At 38.9% G+C, this 23163-nt stretch overlaps 1 protein-coding gene across 1 annotated transcript; it reads left to right on the top strand.

Annotated features, from left to right (window-relative positions):
- The first annotated feature begins 19222 nt into the window (after positions 1–19222).
- On the top strand, positions 19223–20286 carry LOC136201096 (thioredoxin-like protein CDSP32, chloroplastic). Its single transcript, XM_065991673.1, has one exon. It carries the CDS (start codon positions 19284–19286, stop codon positions 20187–20189), a length of 906 nt encoding a protein of 301 aa, XP_065847745.1. The 5' UTR covers positions 19223–19283; the 3' UTR covers positions 20190–20286.
- Positions 20287–23163: the final 2877 nt, after the last annotated feature.

Here is a 23163-nt window from a genome sequence, read left to right as displayed (position 1 = left end):
ATTGCTACTACTCAGAGTGCATTCATAGCTGACAGATCCATCTCAGATAACATTATTGTGGCGTATGAGATGATCCATAAATTGCACGGGTTGAGGCAAGGGAAACATGGGACAGCCACTTTGAAGCTCGACATGAGCAAAGCATACGATAGTATTGAATGGGGCTTTTTGGAAAATATGATGAAAAAGATGGGGTTCAACTTAAGATGGATTCAATGGATGATGATGATGGTTTCCACAGTTTCATATAAAGTATTGCATGATGGTAGAGAGATTGGACCGATTATTCCTTAGCGAGGTTTGAGGCAGGGGGATCCATTATCACCTTTCCTATTCCTGATCTGTGCTGAAGGCCTATCATCGTTGCTATCAGCTAGAGAACGGATGTGATTGATTCATGGAGCTCAGGTGGCTCGCAATGCTCCAAAATTTTCCCACTTATTTTTTGCTAACGACAATTACCTGTTCTTTCGGGCAAATAAAAGAGAAGCCGAGGACGTTCAATCATGTTTGAGGTGTTACAAGAAAGCATCTGGTCAATGCGTGAATTTCCTAAAGTCGTCTATATTTTTTAGCGGAAATACGACAGTTGAGGCTCACTCTGATGTTTGTAATGTACTCGGGGTTGGAGAAGTTGAGGATATGGATTTCTATTTGGGGGCGCCTATAGTTGTTGGTAGAAGTAAGATGCAAGCCTTTGGCTTTTTAAAAAACAGAATCTGGAAACGTATCAATAGTTGGAAAGAAAAATACTTGTCTCAAGCTGGGAAGGAGATTCTCATCAAATCTGTGCTACAATCTATTCCCACCTACATAATGAGCATTTTTCTTATGCCAAATGAGTTCTGTAATGATGTTAATAATATGTTGAACAGGTTTTGGTGGAATTCATCGGGCTCTACATCAGGTGGAATTCATTGGAAGGCTTGGGATAAGTTGTGTTGGCCAAAATCAAATGGAGGACTGGGCTTCCGTGACATTCACAAATTTAATCTTGCACTGTTGGCTAAGCAAAGTTGGCGGCTTGTTCGACATCCGAATTTGTTGGTTGCTCAATTACTGAAAGCACGTTATTTTCCTAATGTTGATTTCTTACAGGCTTCCTTAGGGCATAACCCTTCTTTCATATGGCGTAGCATCATGGCGGGTTGTGATTTATTGATTGAGGGGCTGAGACGGAAGATTGGCAATGGAGAGTCCAGTTCTATCTGGAATAGCCCATGGCTTCCTGACGATCAGAATCCGTATCCCACGAGTTCGGTTGCTGCATCATTACAAACAGGCCTTGTGAAAGACTTAATGAATGATTATGGGGGATTGAATGAAGAGATCATCAACATTTAATTTTAATAGGCGTGATACTGCGCTTATTCGTTCCATTCCTATCAGACGTAGGAGGGCAGAAGATGGATGGTTCTGGACGAAGGATAAATCTGGAGCATACACGGTAAGAAGTGGATACTTTCAAGCATTGGGACCAACACCGATGTCTCTGATAAATACAAATCGAATCAACTGGAATTTAATTTGGAACCTGAAGGTAGCACCGAAAATTAAGAATTGTCTATGGAGAATATTTACTAACTGTTTACCAACGCTAAATAACCTTGCATCCCGTCATAGCGCTCTTCCTAATTGTTGCCCCGTTTGTGGCGCATTAGGAGAAAATGAATTTCATGTTTTCATCGAGTGTCTGCGGGCGTATCAGGTTTGGCAAATTTTTTTCCAAGATAATCGAATGGATCAGATTACCAGCTTCATTCAGTGGTTTATCAATCTCCTTGAAGATACAACGAGCGATTGTAATCGTATCGCAATGATATGTTGGCAATTATGGAAGGCGCGAAATGACAAAGTATGGAACGATAAGCTTCGCACCCCTGAGGAAATATGTCATTCGGCAGCAACAGAACTTATGGCTTGGCAGGCTGCACATAATTGTCATCCGAGTCAGGCTACTCCATATTCAAATGCACAGAGTAAGTGGAAAAAGCCCAGCGTCGGCAGCTTCATATGGAATGTTGACGCAGGCATTGATAGCCAAAATAATTTCTGTTCATATGGTTTTCTTCTACAAGATCACCAAGGGCGATGTTTTGCGGCTCGTATGGGCTATCTTGCAGATACAGTTAATCCTCCCTTGGAAGAGGCTATGGCGATCCATGAAGCGTTATCATGGGTCAAGGATTTCAATCTAGGACGCGTCGAATTTCAATCTGATTGTTTGGCAGTGGTTCGGGATATCAAACATCAAAACATTCGATTATCATATTTGTCTGATGTTATTTGTGAGTGTTGTGATTTATTACGAGATTTGAAAACTTGTTCTATGTCTTTTGTGAAATGATCAGCGAATTTAGCAGCCCATAGTCTTGCTAAGGCTGTTACTTCTAGTTCTGTTCGTGGTGAGTGGGCTTGTCCACCATTGTTTATACTTGATGTTCTTTCTTTCGATTTAAGATAATAATAAATTATGTTTTATTCAAAAAAAAAAGTTAATGAACTTACAAATATTTATACCAAATAGAACGTAAATGACATTAATTTTTGAGTTAATTTTGAAAAAAAATTAATGTGCTTTCTCGTTTTCATAAATTGGTACATGTGATTTTTTTTCTCCAAAACAAATTGTTAGTCCCTTATAACGTGACAAGTTAGTTCCAAGGGGGGGGGATAGGAACTATTTAAAAATTTTGTCCGTTAAGGCTGATTTCTTTTCTTATGAAAAGGATTACACATCGTCACTAAGTGAATTCAAGACACAAGCTTAGTCAACTTGTGACTAAGTCTTGCTTCTTTACTTGAGTCAGGAGATAGCACTTAGAGTCTATTCCTGAACTCAGTTTCTTAGTAAACTTAACTCAGCGTGAGCTCGTCACTTAGTCAGTTTTCATAGCAAGCAAAATATATTAAAGGAGTTTAAGGGTTGGAAAGATATTACTCAGCAGACTTATCCTGGTTCGGCCTCTCCGCCTACGTCCAGTCCCCGGAACTCGTTCCGAGCTTTTTGAATTCTCTACTGAGCTCTTTAAAGGTAGAGCACGAAACCTTTTACAAATAGAAGCTGAGTATAACAAGAGTACCTTCCTCTATACCTCTACTCACTCCTATATCTATGCTGAGTACTATAACCGAGTACTCAGCCTCTCCTTTCTATTCTTCTAGAAATGATAAAGTGTTTGTCCTAAACAACGATTGCTAAGACACTTTAGATGATTGGAAATCACTGTAGACTTTTACACAATAATATGGAAATTGGTGTAAGGTATTTGCTTTGCTTTTCTCACAGAATCTTCGAGTATGAATTTGGTCAGCGTTTTGACAACTTGAAGTTCTGTGTTGATTGAAGCAAATGGATGGCCTTTATATAGTGACACTTGAGGCACCTGGTCATTTCGAATTTCAAAATAACCGTCGGAGGGAAACGGCTTCCTGTCGTTGTCACTCTGGGCGTGCTCAGCGTCGTTGGCCAATAGGATTCTTGCATCTTCTGTCTTCGTCAGTCTTTGGCAGAATGTTTCGCCATTTAAGGAAAATTCCACGAGACAGCATTCTGCGCCTTCTGAACTTTTCCCAAAGTAGAAATACTTTGTCAAGAAGTTGAACATTTCCTGCCGCTGTCCAGACTGCTTTGTCGTCCAACTCAGCAGCTTCTCTTTGAAGCTTTTGCCACGAAGGCTTCTCGATCCTTCTCTTGCTGAGTCGCCGTTTTAGTTGATACGGCTTCGTTTTGAACTTTGAAGCCGAATGGTGTTGATGTGTTGACTTGGGCTTGACTTCCACTTTATGGGCCTTTAGGCTTTTTTAATCTCAATGTCTTATACACAATTAAACTCAACATTGAACAAACACATTAGTGTAAATAAATCAAAGCATTATAAATTTAATGTGTTAGAATATTTTTATCATTACTTAAATAATTTTGTCAAATCAAAATCATGTGGAAAGGTGTTTCAACAAACTCCCCAATTTTGATGTTGGCAAAAATATTCAGTCGAGGAACTCAGTGTTGAGCTCCCCCATGATAGTTGACCTTACTTTATCAAATAACTCCCCCGTAAGGGTTGAGCTACTGACTTAGTTTTTAAACATTTCAAGGTTTAATTGAGTAAGTCTAAGGTCAGTTTTCAGAGATAGGTCAGCTCATGGAACATATTCTTTTTAACTCAGTTTTACGCGGAAGATTTAAATATCAGAGAGCGTTGAGTATACTTTGTTCAATGAGTTTTAGTTAAGTGGACATATAAGAAGTGGTCAGCATGCATGATCAACACAATAGACATATTATCAATTAATATAGATAGTAAAGCACAGTTGATTTAATGAAGATGCGTTTTAACAAATTATATCAAACACTTAAGTAGGCATCGCACAAGAGTAGTCAGTATGAAAGAGATAAGGATGCATATAATTTGTTTCAGGTTTAAAGTCAGCACAATACAAAAAGAACACAGATAAAAGGGTTGAAACAAAAGTTATTCTAGACAACACAGGTTAAACTACTTTTTTTGCCCTTGCCCTTGTGTTGCTGCTGACTGCCTGAGGCTTGCTGAGTTCTTGGGGCTTGTTCTTTCTCCCCCGTTTTACCATCATCAGGTTTTGGAATGAAGGTGGCTTCAATTGCAGCTTGAGTTAGGCGCTGAGAAAATGCCTTAAGCTTTTTCGTTCTTTCATTCATGCCATCGAAGATAGGAACACCATCATCCACAATGGATCGAGGAATTCTAATAGATGCAGCACTCAGCATACTCAGAACAGCGGCTTGAGATTTGCCAATCCCGTGCATTATTTCAGTGAGCATGGCAAAGGCTTGATGAAACATTTTGAGCAATGAGGAGTCATAATACTCACGCTGATCATTGATTTTACGCACATTGATGAAGGTTGCTCGAGAATACTTGAGAATCTCATTAGTCTTAAGCTCGTCAGTTGCCATCTCTTGTCTGTTTAAGTTCAGCAAACGCACAGCTTCGCTGATTTGCTCGATAGAGCACTGAAAGGAGTTGGACAGCTGGTGATTGGTTTTTTCTTGCTCGGTGTGAAGCTGGCTAAAGAGATTATGTACTTCGGCGGAAGTGGCATATGCTGTGTTCGCAGCTGACAGTTGATGAAACTCCCTTTGGAGTGAGTTTATATGGTTGACCATTGTCAGCTGGAGTTCAGCCAGCTTCAGTATAGAGTCCTACCTGGGCTGTTGAGTTTGTAGTGTAGTCATGACACTCAGAAGATCCTTCATACCTTTGATCTCTGTAAGAAGCTGAGTGACAGACGAAAATGGAGTTGTCTCAACAGAGGTTGATTCAGTGGCATTGGCACTTTGTTGATGGAGGTCCTGGATAAGAGCTTGAGCTGAGTCAACAATTCATCGACCAGACTCAGAGGCAATTAGGTAGCTAAAGGATCCATCCTGTGTTGCCCCAGTTGCCGGAGGTGGAGTAGAACCAGATAAGGGCAGTGTTTGGTTCTGCTCGTTATTTGAAGGCCCAGCATTGTCAGCGGCTGGCCTGGTATTAGTATTGTCAGTCGAAACTGACTGAATTTGAATCTGTTCATTTGGATGGGGAAGTGAAGGATCGGCATAAAGAGTTGCTTGCTCAGTGTCAGGCTGAAGCTGACTGGGTGATGGAAGGTTGGGAAGTTCAGCGTCCACCTGAGCAGGAAATTCCTTACTTTGCTCAATAGTTTGAGGAGCGGAATCATCGAGCACTTGCTCGGCATTGCGTTGGTCGGTATGTTCCTTCCGAGAAACAGAGGCTTCATTTTCTTCAGACTCTGGTTGAGACACAGGTGTGTTGGAGAAGTATTTGAGTTGGACATCTGTAAGATCGGGAATCTCATCCCTCAGTGGTGAGTCACCCATGATGTCAATGACGGGTGGTTTGAAGGCTTTCCTCTTTCTCAATCTCTTAAGCTTCGGAGGAGTAGGGTCACACGGAATGGACTCAATTGAGTTAGCGGGTGAGGCATCCCTTTGCACAGCAGGAGCATTTTCTTGGTGCTCAGTTTCTTCTTCATTATCAACCAACTCAGTGTTGATTGGTTCAAGATGCTCATCATTTGCTGGTTCCTCAGTGTCATCCTGACCACTTTCTTCTTCTTCTTCAGACTCATCATCATCATCATCATCCAGTTCTTCTTCCTCTAACTGGTCATCCAACTCTTCTTCCTCATCAAACTGACCACCCAACTGGTCTTGGTATTGTTCTTCCTCATCCTGTTGCTCAGCACCAATCCCTTGACTCTGTGCATAGTGTGAGTTAGGAGGAACGACGATGTCTGTCGGCATGGCCTCAATAGGTCTTAACTCAAAGTTGAGCTTCTTCTTCTTCTTTAATGGTTGGTCATCAACCTCTCTTTCTTCTGTTTCAGGCTCAGCTTGCCTAGGTCTTTTTGAGGCTGACCTAGATCCTCCCAGACTTTGCTGAGTTTGCTTTGTTCCTTTACATACAACTTTGATCCTCTTTGGGGTAGAGGAAGCTCCTTTAGACGTGCTTTGCACAGCTTTCCTCTTCCTTTGTGTTCTGCCCTTTCTAATCATAGCCCCCTCAGCGTTTTCCCCTTCAGCGTTCTGGACAGCTCCTCCTTTTCCTTCCTTCACCATAATGGGAGGTCATGAGCCAAACCAAATAGGGCAGTAGCTGTAATTTCGGTTCCCTGAACTCGATTTTCTGAAACTGTGTCCACTTTGTGATCCTGGAGGATTCGCGTGATGAAGGAGCCCAGCCTAAGGGTTCCATTACTTCGTAGAAATCCACCGATGATGAAGATAGGCATATTGATCGGCGTGTAGGTCAGCATGTGCCATATGAAGCACTGCTCGAAGTTGGTTGCTGAGTTGGTGCAGTTGATTTTGGGGTAGAGGAAATTTGTCAGTATGTAATGGGCCATCTTTTGATGCTGACCCATGGAAGTGCTTGAAATTTCACCTACATGACCCTCAGGTTTGCAGAAGGTCTTAACGTAGTTTGTTTTGTCATGGTCACCTGACTTACGAAGTATAGCTCCTTCGTTTTTTAATTTGAACAGTGAGGTAAGGTACGCTGGGTTGATGGAGATGTTCTTTCCTCGAACATTAGTTGCTAGGTAGTTCCTGTTGTCATTTGCGACTCTCAGGTTGGCGTAGAATTCACGTACCAACTCAGGGTAAGTGGGATCCCGAACTGAGAACAGCTTGGTCTAGCCATTGTTCTTGATCCATTCACAGAAAGGTTGCTCGGCCTCCACAAATCCTTTTGAGAACCACCGCGATTGGTCAATCTTCCACCCCCTCACACTCTCGAAGACTTTAGTGTAGGTGCGTTGTACTACTTTCTTACCCTTGTCCTTTTGCTGTGGTTTCCCTTTGGAAGAGGCAGCTTGAGCTTTCTTGCTCGGCGTAGTAGCTCCAGCGTGGTCACGTTGAGTAGGAGAAGTAGGGTTTTCATCGGAGCGGTTATGGGATAGACCAGCACCGGAGATGTTTGGAGAAACTCTTGTCATATTCTCAGAGAAGTTTTGGGAATTCTTGAGAGAGAGAGTATAGATGCCAAAGCTTTCTAAGCGTAAAGAAACAAAAGTGGGAATTCATCCACTATTTATAGAGATGTTGAGTTAATCTGAGGCGTTGGGTTGTTCATCTTACCTCGAGATTCTCAATCGACAAAGATTCTGGCATTTATGACACATACGGCGCGTGTGTTTTCTAATTATAGCCTATACGTCAACCTAGGTGGCTATTTAATTCGCGTGCTTTGCATTTAAGGTTTGCAACGGCTCTTTACTCAGTGTTAAGAATTTCAAGCATTTAAAATTCTGAGTAGTCAGTGTTATGCAAAGGAATAGATATAATGCGTAGAAGCTCAGCTTGAGGTAAATACTCAGCATATATACTTATCTACTCAGCATGCAATATCACAAATCATTCATCAAGGAAATTCACTGAGCATGCATACTATACTTGGAGTTTATTGAAGAGGATTAAACATACCAATGGCTTCTCTAAGTTTGTTGAATTGCTCACGAGCCAGTGGCTTTGTGAAGATATCAGCAAGCTGCTCATCCGTTGGGATATAGGTCAGCTTGATCTCACCTTTGAGTACATGGTCTCTAATGAAGTGATGTATGATGCTGACATGCTTCATCCTGCTGTGCTGGATTGGGTTCTTTGACAGATCAATTGCACTTTTGTTGTCACATTTGACTTCAATTGTTTTAGTCTGAACACCATAATCTTCAAGCTGTTGCTTAATCCATAGGACTTGAGCAACACAGCTTCCAGTAGCAATGTACTCAGCTTCAGTGGTTGACAGGGCTACCGACGCCTGCTTCTTGCTGAACCAGGACACAAGACAGCTCCCAAGGAAGTGGCATCCTCCTGAGGTGCTTTTTCGTTCAAACTTATCTCGTCCGTAGTCAGCGTCAGTGTATCCAAGAAGTGTGAAATCTGAAGTATTGGGATACCATAAACCTGCATTCACTGAGCCTTGCAAATATCTAAGGATTCTTTTTACAGCTATGTAATGAGATTCCTTAGGGTTAGATTGACATCTAGCACAGTAACATACTGAGAACTGAATGTCCGGTCTACTCGTTGTTAAGTAAAGTAGAGAGCCTATCATACCTCGATACAATCTGCTGTCTACTGACTTACCATTCTCATCAGCGCAAAGTATAGTGTCAGTGCCCATTGGAGTATATATTGGCTTACAATTTTCAAGTTCATATTTCTTCAATATCTCCTTTGCGTACTTAGTTTGACTTATGAAGATGCCATTTTTCCCTTGTTTGATTTGAAGTCCAAGGAAGAAGTTGAGTTCTCCCATCATTGACATTTCAAACTCAGTTTGCATCTTTTGCTAAATTCCTTGCACATTGACTCGTTAGTGGCACCAAAAATAATGTCATCAACATATATCTGAGCCAGCAGGGTATCTTTACCCTTCCTCTTAATGAATAAGGTTGTATCAGCTTTACCTCTGACATAATTTCTAGTCAGCAGGAAACTGGTCAGCCTCTCATACCAAGCACGTGGTGCTTGCTTGAGACCATACAGAGCCTTTTTGAGTTTATAAATGTGGTTTGGGAATTTTGGGTCCTCAAACCCTAGAGGCTGATTGACATAAACTTCCTCGTTTATAAATCCATTAAGGAATGCACTCTTAACATCCATTTGAAACAATTTAAAGTTCATATAAGATGCATATGCACATAAAATTCTTATAGCCTCTAGCCTTGCCACTGGGGCAAAAGTCTCACCGTAGTCAATACCTTCTTGCTGACTGTAGCCCTGAGCTACAAGTCTTGCTTTGTTTCTGACCACGTTCCCTTGTTCATCCAGCTTGTTGCGGAAGACCCATCTTGTTCCTATGGTCTTCTGGCTTCTTGGTTTTGGCACTAGATCCCATACTTCATTTCGTCTGAACTGATCAAGTTCTTCTTGCATTGCATTCATCCAGAATTCGTCATACTCAGCTTCAGCGAAATTCTTTGGTTCCTGGATTGAGACGAATGCTACGTTGCTGAGGTATCTCCTGAGTTGATTTCTCGTCATCAGGGTATTCTCAGCGGCATCAAGAATGACACTTTCTGAGTGACCTCTTGGTATCCTAATCTCCTTTGGTAGATTGATGTCTTGCGCTGGCTGTGTTTCAACAATCTCTGCAGGTGTAGATTGGTCAGTGAAAGTAATTTGAGTTTCACTTTTACCTTTGGCCAGCCCTTGAGGAAATGACTCAGCAGCTGTTTCTTGGTCAGCGGGTGCTGAGTGTGGATCATCATCGGTCAGTGGCTGGTATCTTCCTGCAGGGTTAGTTTCATCAAACTCAATATGTACTGACTCTTCTAAGACTTGAGTTCGTTTATTGAAAACTCTGTATGCTTTGTTGTTTGTTGAGTAGCCTAAAAAGATAGCTTCATCAGCTTTTGAGTCAAACTTACCTAGGCTATCTTTGGTATTTAAGATAAAACATTTACAGCCAAAGGCACGAAAGTATCCAATGTTGGGCTTTCGTCCTTTCCAAAGTTCGTAGGGGGTTTTCTTTAGTATAGGTCTAACAAGAGCCCTATTAAGAATATAGCACGCTGTGTTGACAGCTTCTCCTCAAAAGTACTTTGGAAGCCTATGCTCACTCAGCATTGTCCTGGCTATTTCAACCAAGGTTCTGTTTTTCCTTTCAACAACCCCATTTTGTTGAGGCGTTCTAGGAGCAGAGAAATTATGGTCAATATTGTTGGTTTCACAGAATTCAACAAACTGTTGGTTCTTGAATTCTCCACCATTATCACTTCGGATGTGAGCTAACTTAAGGTCTTTATCATTTTCAAGTTTTCTTACCAAATTTGAAAATGTCTCAAAGGTTTCATCCTTGCTACTCAGCAAGATGATCCAAGTGTACCGAGAAAAGTCATCTACAATGACCAAGGAGAATCTTCTTCCACCCAAGCTCAGTGGCTGGACTGGACCGAAGAGATCCAAGTGTAGTAACTCTAATGGACGCTTAGTTGAGACAATGTTTTTACTATGAAAAGATTGTTTGGTTTGTTTTCCAGCTTGGCAAGCGTGGCATAGTTGATCTTTTTCAAATTTAAGTTCTGGCAGACCCTCAACCAATTGCTTTCTTGCTAATTTAGCCAGGAGGTCCATGCTTACATGACCAAGTCTCCTGTGCCATAGCCAGGAATTTTCTTCCTTTGACACTAAGCATACAGTTTTTGAAAACTTCTTTTCCAAGTTCAGCATAAAGACATTATCAATACGAGGGGCAGTTAAAATTAACTCATTTGTTTTACCCTCGAATATTTTACATCCAATGTCATCAAATATAACTTTTCTCCCATTGTCACATAGCTGAGCTACGCTGAGTAAGTTATATTTGAGTCCGCTGACTAGGGAGACTGACTCAATAGTAGGATTGCCACCAATGGTTCCTGACCCTACTATCTTACCCTTCTTGTTGTCTCCAAAACTTACACTTCCTCCTCATTTACGCACAAACGTGATGAACTGAGTTTCATCACCAGTCATATGCCTCGAGCATGCGCTGTCAATGTACCACATCTTTGACTTCTCAGCACACCTCAGGCTTACCTGCAATATAGCTAGTTGCTTTTAGGTACCCAATTCTTTTTGGGTCCTTGCTTGTTAGGTTCAACAGGTAAAGCATCATATTTTATTTTATGACGACATACTTGGATAGTATGTCCATTCTTTCCACAGAAGTCACAGTTGACCTTCCGTTTAGGATGTCTCACTGACTGGTCAGCACCCCAGTGCTGAGCATGCCAGCACACCTTTGTGGTGTGTCCTTTCTTCCCACAGAAGTCACACTGGACATTCCACTGATGATTCCATCTCTGTTGACTAGTACTTCGGTACTCAGTGTTCAGAGGGTTATTTCTTTTATTCGGAACCTTAAGTTGGTTCTGAATTGATGTGACATCCTTCCTCAGTTTTTTAGAATCTGATTGGACCTCAGTGACACACTTTTGCATGATTTCTACATTACTATGCAAAATCGAAGTGTCCTAGAGAATATATCGAATGTCACTCAGTTTGACCTCCTCAACCTCGTCACATCGCCTGCTGAGTGCTCTAACCTTTTTATTACACTTTTTGACAAGTGTATAAAGGTCACTCATGGCATTAACCATTTCATTTCTGAGCAAGGGTAGTGATATTACCTCAGTTGAGTGTTCCTCATCGTCAGATGCAATGGAAGGGTCAGCATGCTCAGAAACACAAGGCTCAGCAAGCTCATCTTCCATGAAGCAGATCTTTGCTGACTCAGTGGCATCAGCTTCAGATGATGATGAATCATCACTATCACTCCAGGTTGCCACCATTGCCTTCTTGCCGTTCTTCCTTTCCTTCCTCAGCGAGGGACATTTTGACTTGATATGGCCAGTTTGATGACATTCAAAGCATGTAATGGGCTTTGAGCTATCCTTCTTGTACTTGCTGTCACTGGAGTCAGCTTTGTACTTATCAAACTTCTTGTAAGGCTTCTTAGAATATTTGTCATTCTTTTTTAACAGCTTTTTCATCTTTCTAGTGAACATAGCCATTTCTTCATCGTCTATTGAGCTCCCATCAGTGGAGTCAGCTTTCATGACAAGAGACTTTTGCTTCTTGTCTTCAGACTTTTCCTTCACCTCGAAATTCTTCATTGAGATCTCATGGGTCAGCAGTGAGCCAATGAGTTCATCATACTTGTAGGTGGTTAAGTCTTGAGCTTCCTCAACAGCAGTTTTCTTTGCTTGCCAGCTTTTAGGAAGACTCCTAAGAATCTTCTTGACTTGCTCTTCCTCAGTGAAGATCTTTCCAAGTCTCTTGAGCTCGTTGATGATGTTTGTGAACCTTGCGTTCATGTCAGAGATTCCTTCATCATCATTCATTTCGAACAGCTCGTACAACCTCATGTGCTGGTTGACTTTGGATTCCTTCACCTTGTTGGTTCCTTCATAGGTAACCTCGAGCTTCTTCCAGATCTCCTGCGCTGACTCACAACCTGAAATCTTGTTGTATTCTGCAGCATCTAACGCACAGTGAAGCATGTTTATAGCCGAAGCATGATTTTGTAGCTTCTTGAGATCATCCTCTGTCCATCTAGTCTCAGCTTTGACAACCGTTTGGCCATCAATAGTTTCAACAGGAACAAATGGGCCTTGGACTATAGATAGCCATGAGCTCATGTTTGTTGCCTGAATGAAATTTTTCATTCTATTCTTCCAAAAGGTATAGTTAGACCCGAAGAATAGAGGAGGCCGAGTTATGGACAGACCCTCAGGCAAAATCTGAGTTGTCAGATTTCCTGGGAGAAACCGAGTGCTGTTCTCAGCCATAGTGGGGATCAGCTCAAGGTAGTTAAACCTTGCACAGTGAGCTTTTAAGCTCTGATACCACTTGTTGGTCCCTTATAACGTGACAAGTTAGTTCCAAGGGGGGGGGATAGGAACTATTTAAAAAATTTGTCCGTTAAGGCTGACTTCTTTTCTTATGAAAAGGATTACACAGCGTCACTAAGTGAATTCAAGACACAAGCTTAGTCAACTTGTGACTAAGTCTGCTTCTTTACTTGAGTCAGGAGATAGCACTTAGAGTCTATTCCTGAACTCAGTTTCTTAGTAAACTTAACTCAGCGTGAGCTCGTCACTTAGTCAGTTTTCACAGCAAGCAAAATATATTAAAGGAGTTTAAGGGTTGGAAATATATTACTCAGCAGACTTATCCTGGTTCGGCCTCTCCGCCTATGTCCAGTCCCCGGAACTCGTTCCGAGCTTTTTGAATTCTCTACTGAGCTCTTTAAAGGTAGAGCACGAAACCTCTTACAAATAGAAGCTGAGTATAACAAGAGTACCTTCCTCTATACCTCTACTCACTCCTATATCTATGCTGAGTACTATAACCGAGTACTCAGCCTCTCCTTTCTATTCTTCTAGAAATGATAAAGTGTTTGTCCTAAACAACGATTGCTAAGACACTTTAGATGATTGGAAATCACTCTAAACTTTTACACAATAATATGGAAATTGGTGTAAGATATTTGCTTTGCTTTTCTCACAGAATCTTCGAGTATGAATTTGGTCAGCGTTTTGACAACTTGAAGTTCTGTGTTGATTGAAGCAAATGGATGGCCTTTATATAGTGACACTTGAGGCACCTGGTCATTTCGAATTTCGAAATAACCGTTGGAGGGAAACGGTTTCCTGTCGTTGTCACTCTGGGCGTGCTCAGCGTCGTTGGCCAATAGGATTCTTGCATCTTCTGTCTTCGTCAGTCTTCGACAGAATGTTTCGCCATTTAAGGAAAAGTCCACGAGACAGCATTCTGCGCCTTCTGAACTTTTCCCAAAGTAGAAATACTTTGTCAAGAAGTTGAACATTTCCTGCCGCTGTCCAGACTGCTTTATCGTCCAACTCAGCAGCTTCTCTTTGAAGCTTTTGCCACGAAGGCTTCTCGATCCTTCTCTTGCTTAGTCGTCGTTTTAGTTGATACGGCTTCATTTTGAACTTTGAAGCCGAATGGTGTTGATGTGTTGACTTGGGCTTGACTTCCACTTTATGGGCCTTTGGGCTTTTTTAATCTCAATGTCTTATACACAATTAAACTCAACATTGAACAAATACATTAGTGTAAATAAATCAAAGCATTATAAATTTAATGTGTTAGAATATTTTTATCATTACTTAAATAATTTTGTCAAATCAAAATCATGTGGAAAGGTGTTTCAACACAAATGACTTGACACCTTTAAAGTAGAACGTATTTTCGAGATTTTTTTAAGTCACTTTTCTATTGTCCTGGTATGGCTATTGACGTTAAGAACTATATGGAAAATTGCCAACAAATGAAATACTCGACCGAAGCCCCAACTAGACTGCTACAACCATTACATATACCGTCACATGTTTGGCAGGAGCTTACCATGAATTTCATATTTGGGTTACGCTGTTCTAAAGGCCACACTGTTATTATCGTAGTAGTCGATCGACTTACTAAATATGCTCATTTCGTACCTTTGCCCAAGCAATTCACCGCGGCGTTAGTAGCACACTTATTTATAGATTCTATTGTTTCCGATCGTGACCCGGTATTTATGAGTGCCTTCTGGAAAACGTTACACGAATTTAGTGGAACACAGTTGAATCACAGTTCTGCTTACCATCCTCAGACTGACGATCAAATAGAAGTCGTCAACCGGTGGTTAGATCAATATTTATGCACTTTTTGTGCTAACAAGCCCTCGGGATGGATTTCAAGTTTAAGCTGGGCAGCATACAGTTATAACACACACTTCAGTGACATCATTCAAATGACTCCTTTCAAGGTTCTATACGGACGAGAACATTCCGCCATCCTAGTATATGTTCTCGGTTCTTCCAAAGTTCCCACCCTTGATGGGTATTACGCGAGCGAGATAACTTGTTACGAACACTTAAGCAAAATCTGTCTGCATCTCAGTACCGCATGAAACAAAAGGCCGAGCGAAAATGTCGCGAGGTTGAGTTTAACATGGGAGATTGGGTATGGGTCAAATTACACCACTATCGATAATAATAAATCACCCATCGCCAATGCTTTAAACTCTCACCATGTTATTTTGGTCCTATATCAAGTACAAAAATGAGTGGGTGCAGTGCCTTACGAGCCAAAATTGCGAGATGAGTCATGGATTCATAACGTTTTCCATGTAGCCTTATTAAAAGAATTCAAAGGCAGCCCTCCGGATACCATTCCACCTCTCGCTTCCTTCGACTCTGAAATACCGATTTTTACCCCTGCGGCCATTTGTGGAATGCAAACCGTTTCTTGAGAAGGAGTACCCGTATGACAAGTATTGATTCAATGGGCTGGACAAACAGTCAATGATGGTAAAAGGTTGAGTAAATTCCCTTTTAACCCCTATTTCAATTTTATTTTTCCAAACTTAACCCTGAATCCTAATTCTAGTCTATAAATAGCAACTTTTTACACAGCTTTAAGGGGGACGAAAATTAGATTAAAAATAGCTGGAACTCTGTCTCTACCACCCGAGAAAAACTCAGCCGTCGGAATATTAATTCGTGTTCCATTATTTGTAATTTTTCCAACCATCTCACAATTTAGGTAAAGGTTTCTGAGGGACAAATTCTGTCTATTATTTGATATTTGGTACTTTGAAATATAGATTGTTCTTCCTCTTCCTTATTTTATTTCTTAATGTTGATTTTTATTATCAATAAGCTGTCAAATATATTTTCTGTATATATATTTGACCCCTAAATTGATTTAAATTGACCCTAAAGCAATGATTTACCAGTTAAATTACTTGTTTTGAGTCTTTTTATTTATTCCAATTAATCTACTCTTTTTTTATACTTTTATTTTTGAATATGATATTAATTTTTTTTTGTGAGTTCAATATGATATTAATAAGGGTAATTAATTTATTAGTCCCTATATTTTGACAAAACACACTGTTTAGTTCCTATATTTTCAAAAACACACGGTAAAGTCCCTAACGTTTTTCTCAGTGAACTGTTTAGTCCCTAACGTCTTTCTCGGTGAATTGTTTAGTCCCTGCCATTAGACTCTCATGAAGATTCTGTTAGTCAATTTGGATTTGCGTTCTTCTTTTCCTTTATTTTCCTTTCCTTTAAACTCTAATACATCTGAAATCAACTTTGAGTGTTCTTCTTCTTGATTTTCTTCTTAATCGTTCAAATTCGTAAGCATTGGGTCTGTTCTTTTTCTTGTTTTCCATACAAATAGCTTCTTATTCTAAATTGGATTTCCTCTTCTGAAGTTTGAAGGTAAATAGTAAAGGGTAATTTCGTCATTTTCGAAGTCATAAACGGTAAAAAATCTAACAACCAGATGGAAGGACTAAACAGTTCACTGAGAAAAAGGTTAGGGACATTACCATGTGTTTTTGAAAATACAGTGACTAAACAGTGTGTTTTATCAAAATATAGGGACTAATAAATTAATTACCCTATTAATAATATTGCAAGTTAATATTATTGATTTAATTGGTTTATTTTGTTCATAACGATGATTTGGAATAAACGAACCAATTCGAGATAAATTTTATTTCACGATCGTTTAGATGCCGACAATTTAATAAACCTTATTTTTATTCAGTTTAATATTTAATTTAATACTTTTTTTGTTTTACTCATTTTAGTCCCTAATTTGGAACTTTTCCTTTTATTCATTCTAGTCCCTATTTTGGAACTTTATATTTTATTCACTTTGGTTCTTAATTTCAAGTTTTTCTCTTTCTTTCAATTAGGTCCCTGAATAAACTTTTTAAATTTATTCAGTTTAGTCCTTTGTCAATTTTTACACCATAAGTAATTGTATAGCTATGTTATTTGCTTCTAACCTTTTATTTTGATTGATGTGAGTATGGAAAAACATTGTTTTGGTGCGTATTGAAGACCCGGGAATGCCCGGACGTAACTGTATTTAATTTGTACTTATTTCATTGCTTTTGGGGTTGTAATATTTTGTTGTTTATTTTCTTTTGTATATAATGTGCAATATGATATAAGAAATTATTATTTTTCCAAACAAATCATATTCAAAACGAATTTAAAAAGCTTAAAAGAGTCATTAATAGACTGATTGTATTTAGAAATGCTAAGTAGGAGGCCGGTGGATTCACCGGACGATTTTGGGGGTGCTTAATATTTCCTTTCGAGGAATATTAACCTTCCCCAAGCGTACCTAACTTTCTAAACCCACTTGCTTCCCACAAGGAATCTCAGTAACATTCTCGGACCTAAAATCCGGGTGGCGACTCTTTCTCCGACACCGGTCCTGTCGAGCTAGTCGTTTTCTCTAGTGGACCTCGAGTCCAAATAGTACCATAGTAGTCATGACGGACCAACCACAGGTGAAAGCCTATCGAGGTAGGCTTCATCTACACATGTCATAGACCTTTTCTAGATCAAGCTTCAGAATCATGTCCCCCTGTCTGCTAGTCTTGCGGGACAGTGAATTGCCTTTTGTACTAAAATGACATTGTCAGAAATGTTCCTACCCGAGATAAAACTTATCTGTGTTGGTCCAATTAGGTCTCCTAAAATCGGTTTAAGTATATTCACGATGTACTTAGTAACAATCTTGTACTGTACATTATAGAGGCTTATAGGATGAAATTGGGAGATATATTCAGAGCTCTCGATTTTGGGAATAATTGCTATTAGTGTCGCGAAAAGGGCAGGGGAAATAACTCCGGAGTTAAGCGCTGTCAAAACAAAATCGCTTACTTAATTTCCAATTTGATCCCAAAGACGATGATAAAATATAGCTTGGAAACCATCCGGCCTCGGAGCCTTAAAGGGATCCATTTCAAACAGTGCCCGACGAACCTCCTCCACCTGAAATTCAGTAACCAGACGTGATGCCATAGAATCTGGTACTGGCAGGAAATTCACCAATGTGTACATTGGGCCTCTAATGTCCTCCTCTTCAGTATATAATTTCTTAAAGTAATCCACAACTATCCCACATACGCTTTCTTTATCACATACACATGTACCATTCGCATCCCTTAAACCACTAACTTTATTCCTTCGACATCTGATCAGTGTAGAAAGATGAAAGAAGGCTGTATTTCTGTCTCCATACTGCAGTCATTGCACCCTGGATTTTTGGAACCATACCAGTTCCTCCTATTCCAGAATTAAATTAAGTTCATTCACTAACATTTGTTCCAATCGCAGTAACCCCGTGTGCACAGAACTCGCGAGTGCAGTTTGCACTCCCTCCAGCCGTCTATAAACTCTTCTCTTCCTAGCTCTCAGACTGCCAAAAACATCTCGATCCTATGCAATCAGATCCTTTACAACCTCCTTTAAGCCATCATCCGCCTTGGCCGTGAGATCCCAGGCCGTACTGAAGAAGTTTTTGAAATCCCCATTATGAGAAAAAACCAAAAAAACCATGAGAAAAATAAGAAATTTGGGAGAAAAAAAAACACTCATTTATGAAATTAGGAGCACAGTAGGCAATAAATAAATAAAATTATAAGCTCCATGATCATTCAATTTATTTAGTTTATTATGAGCCTAATTTTTTATTTTTAGTCTCATTAACTTTGGATGATAAAAAAACAATAATTTTAAACATAAAGTCGATTAATAAAGTAATTTTCATTTCACATGTCTTTAAAAATTTTACTTTAATAAAATCATTTTTTATACTTATAATATATACTACCTCCGTTTCATATTACATGTCTTTTTAGAGATTCTTTTTCGTTTCATATTACATGTCATTTTATATGATCAATACACGTTAAGTCATCCTTTTTTCTGCTATAAAACGCGAGTTTACGAAAATTAATTAGCATAATAGACTTATTATAGAATAAATAAATATTGGAATCAATAAATAAAGAGTAACAATGTCTTTTTTCTAATATTCTTAATTTCTATATAACTCTCTAAAAAATCATGTAATATGAAACGGATGGAATATATAGTTAGAAATTGTAAATAAAAAATTATAATATCAAACAAATGAAATAAAATAAATAAACTGGATTAAATATTAACAATTAACTAATTTCATAAAATTATATTAAGAAGCTGGCAGGCCTTATCACCTGGAAGCGCAATTAGTGCAATAAGGATTATAGAAAATGAAACAAAAAATCTAAAGGCCAACCCATAATTTGTGGATAACATTCCACACCCAATCAATTGCCGCCACGTCCACCCACTAAGATTTTTTAACAACTCAAGAAAATTCCCCCTTCTCTCATTCTCTGTGCTATCTTCCACTCTCATCCCTTCTGCTATACAGCTTCTTCGCCATGGCTACAGCCACAAATTTCCTCTCAAAACCTTCTCCATCTCTTCCAAACATCTCTAGAACAACTCCTTCTTCCTTCCATGTCTCCTTTCACCTCCCTTTCCCAGCCAAACACACCAAACCTCAACGCCGGAAACTACAAACAAAAACACCAAATCTCAATTTCATCGTAAAAGCAACAGCCGCCTCCGATACCAAAAGAAAAGCACTCAACGACGAGAAAGTAATTAAAATCCACAGCAAAGAAGAATTCGACGACGCTCTCAAATCAGCGAAAGACAAACTCGTCGTGGTAGAATACGCCGCAACACACAGCGCGAACAGCAGCAAGATCTATCCATTCATGGTAGATCTAAGCCGAACCTGCAGCGACGTGAATTTCCTCTTAGTAATGGGAGACGAATCGGAGAAAACAAGAGAACTCTGCCGGAGAGAAAACGTCGACAAGGTTCCGCACTTCAGTTTCTACAAAGAAATGGAGAAGATCCACGAGGAGGAAGCGATCGGGCCAGATCGGTTAATGGGAGACGTGTTGTACTACGGGGATAACCATTCTGGTGTGGTGCAGCTGCACTGTAAGGAGGATGTACAGAAGTTGATTGATGATCATAAGAGTGATGGGAAGTTAGTTGTGCTTGATGTAGGGTTGAAACATTGTGGGCCATGTGTGAAGGTGTATCCGGTGGTGATAAAGTTGTCGAAGCAGATGAGTGAGACGGTGGTGTTTGCGAGGATGAACGGCGATGAGAATGAGAGCTGTATGGAGTTTTTGAAAGAGATGGATGTGATTGAGGTTCCTACTTTCTTGTTTATTAGAAATGGTGAGATTAGTGGGAGGTATGTTGGATCTGGTAAAGGTGAGCTTATTGGTGAGATTCTTAGATATCAAGGAGTTAAGGTTACTTAATTAGAGATTTTTAAATCAAATTGTTCATGTTTGAAATTTACATGATGATAAATAATGTTTGAAATTTACACTGTAATTGTTATTGTTTGTTAGTAGATATGTGTTACTTCAAATAAATTTGATAACAAAATATGTATTACTTTTAAACAAGTTGAATACAAATACCGAGATTGAGAGAAAGAAATTGTGAGGTTTTAATCGAAAACAGATTTTAATCTAAAAATTGGAAGAGGATTCGAAGTTAAGATTTGAAGGAATTATTGAGAATCTCGAGATAAGGAAGAATCACAGTTCGTCAAAGCAAAGAATTGAAACATTTTAAGGATAGTTTTTTTTTTTTTTTGTTAATAATAGATACAAAAATCTTACAAAGGTTCCAACTAATATGTTTATAGGGATGGTAATAAACATGTAAGGACAAAAATAGATTAAGAATAGAAATGGCGAAGCAAGTAAATAGTAAAATGATGTACCCTACCATTCTTTGTGAAGGAATCTACTAGTACTCGGGTATAAAGGAAAGTATTCAGACCCTCTTTATTTATCCGGATTTTTATCATATGTGCGCTCTAATAGATCGTTCTAAACTTACCACTTGGTCAGATAGCTATATCTTGTTCAGATTTCCCCTTCGGACATTGGGATTTCATCTCTTGCGATTCTTTGTCTTTTTTTCGGATATTTACAGAGATGATGCTCATATTAGTTTAGGGACCTAATAGATCATTATTGTAATTTGTAACCACTTTAAGTGATTAATATGTTAATTTAAACAAGTTTAAGAGATCAAAATGTCACTATAAGTAATATCAGATGGCTGACAAAACACTTTTAAAATTCAAAAACCACTCAATTTTTCTTATCAAATGCATGAGCTGTAATGTATTCACCCATTTAATTATATAACTTATTAAATAAGGAACGTGAGAAACTTAATATACTCTTCTCACATCCAAGCCATTTGAAACTAACATAATATTGTAAAACTTATAACTCATTGATGAAACAATTTGAAATATTTAATCACATTAAAAACTATCTTTAGTATTTGATATCGAAATATCCTCAAAGTGTATGAATTCTGCTTTCAGTGACCTGCAAGATAATAAACAATTCGACAGGGGGTCGGAGACCGGCGAACCCTTTCTGATATCTAAGTTAGTATGTGAACACAAAGCTTAGGGAGAATGTAAATGAGTTTTAGTATCTAGAATTGTGTACCTTCCTCTTTAAACTTGGCTACTATTTATAGACATTTGATCTTAGACTTAGATACACGTGTCATCACCATATTGGTTCGGAATCTAAATTCTCATACCAAATGGCTTTAGCGTGTGATTGAGATCCGAAGCCATCAAACTTATCATTTCTTCTAAGAACCTTTGGGGACCCTAAATGGACCGGTCCAAAAGTATGGATTAGTGGGCCTTTGAGAACCATTCGAGATTCACTCTTCATTATACACCATATCAGTATTTTATTAAGAAAAAAATATATATTAATAAAAATCAAAGTATAAAACAAGACAAATAAAATATGGTAGTCTATTTGACCATTTCATAAGTCTTGATATGAAATAAAAAGCTCTAACACTAGTGGAAAATGCTCATTAACGATGCCTCTTGTAACGCATGTCGCTAATGACTATCAATTGCGACGATCCTTGTATCGTTATTGTCAATAGGGATACTTATATATACCATGTGTCGCTATTGATGGTCAATAGCGACACATTTTATAAACATGCATCGTTATTGAACCGATAATTTTAACGAATTTAAATAAATTTTTCAATAGCGACAAACATGGATAATGTGCGTCGCTATTGATTGGATAATAACGATGCCCGTAAATCTCATTTGTCGATGTTGACCTATTAATTCCTAAATAGCGACGCTTGTAAGAAACATGCATCACTATTGACTTTAAAAGCTCCATACGGCGTGCCTTGTTCCTACATTGTGTAAAATAGCGAAAAAGAAACAGAAATGTTGAGAGGAATCAAGTCAATAGCGACGCACGTAACCAATAAGCATCGCTATTGACATAATTGCTCCACCCGATGTGTCTATTTTCCATACGCAGAGGACTTAAGACGTTCATTTGAAACGCGCTTCACTATGGATATAATTACTTCACACAGCATGCCTATTTTCCACACGTGGTCTAAATTAACTAAAAAGAAATAAAAATGTTGAGAGGAATCAAATCAATAGGGATGCTCATTTTGAAATGTTCATGTGTATTGACTATCACACGGCGTGTGGGAACGCGACACACCATGTTGGAGCAATTATGTCTCTTTATTTGATTACATCACTCTTAAAACCCTTTTACTTTATTTTTTTCTTGCATTTGTGTGTGGTAGCGTTCGTGATATAATAACTGTTGCATATCATATTTGGTAGTTGATATGGTATTTAGTGACATGGTGTTTACTAATGTGGTAGGGAAAATGACGAGAAAAACCACAGTTCATCCTTTAGCTATTTATATTGATCCAAGAAAGATGATTTCACAAGTAGATCAAAAAATGCACATTGTTTTAACTCTTTGAAAACTTTATTTTGCATTGTTTATAGTGGATGAAAATGGAACGAAGTTGGATGTCTGGCCTTCGAACAAATGCAAGGTATCTTGAATGGATTGGAGAGTTCAATAAAGTTGCACTTAAACACTAATGGGAGAATAAATCACATACAGTTCTTTGTCCTTGTTGTGATTGCAACAACTCGAGGGGGTTTTATGACATAGGTGACATTAAACATCACTTAGTTTGTCGTGGGTTTAAAAATAACTTCACATAGTGGATATGTCATGGTGAGATGTATGATGATGCGGAAAGCTCAACTAAAGGTGATGTTGTTCGTTGTGGAAAATGATATTGAAGTTGATGAGGATAATGAAGTGGAGAGGGATAAGATTGACGAGATGATGCATAATGTAGAAGGCCATTTCACAAAGTAACCCCGTT

Source organism: Euphorbia lathyris, chromosome 7 (genome assembly GCF_963576675.1).
Source record: "Euphorbia lathyris chromosome 7, ddEupLath1.1, whole genome shotgun sequence".
Classification (NCBI taxonomy): Eukaryota; Viridiplantae; Streptophyta; class Magnoliopsida; order Malpighiales; family Euphorbiaceae; genus Euphorbia; species Euphorbia lathyris.
The sequence above is the reverse complement of the archived record's forward strand: the minus strand, read 5'-3'. Positions and strand labels throughout refer to the sequence as shown.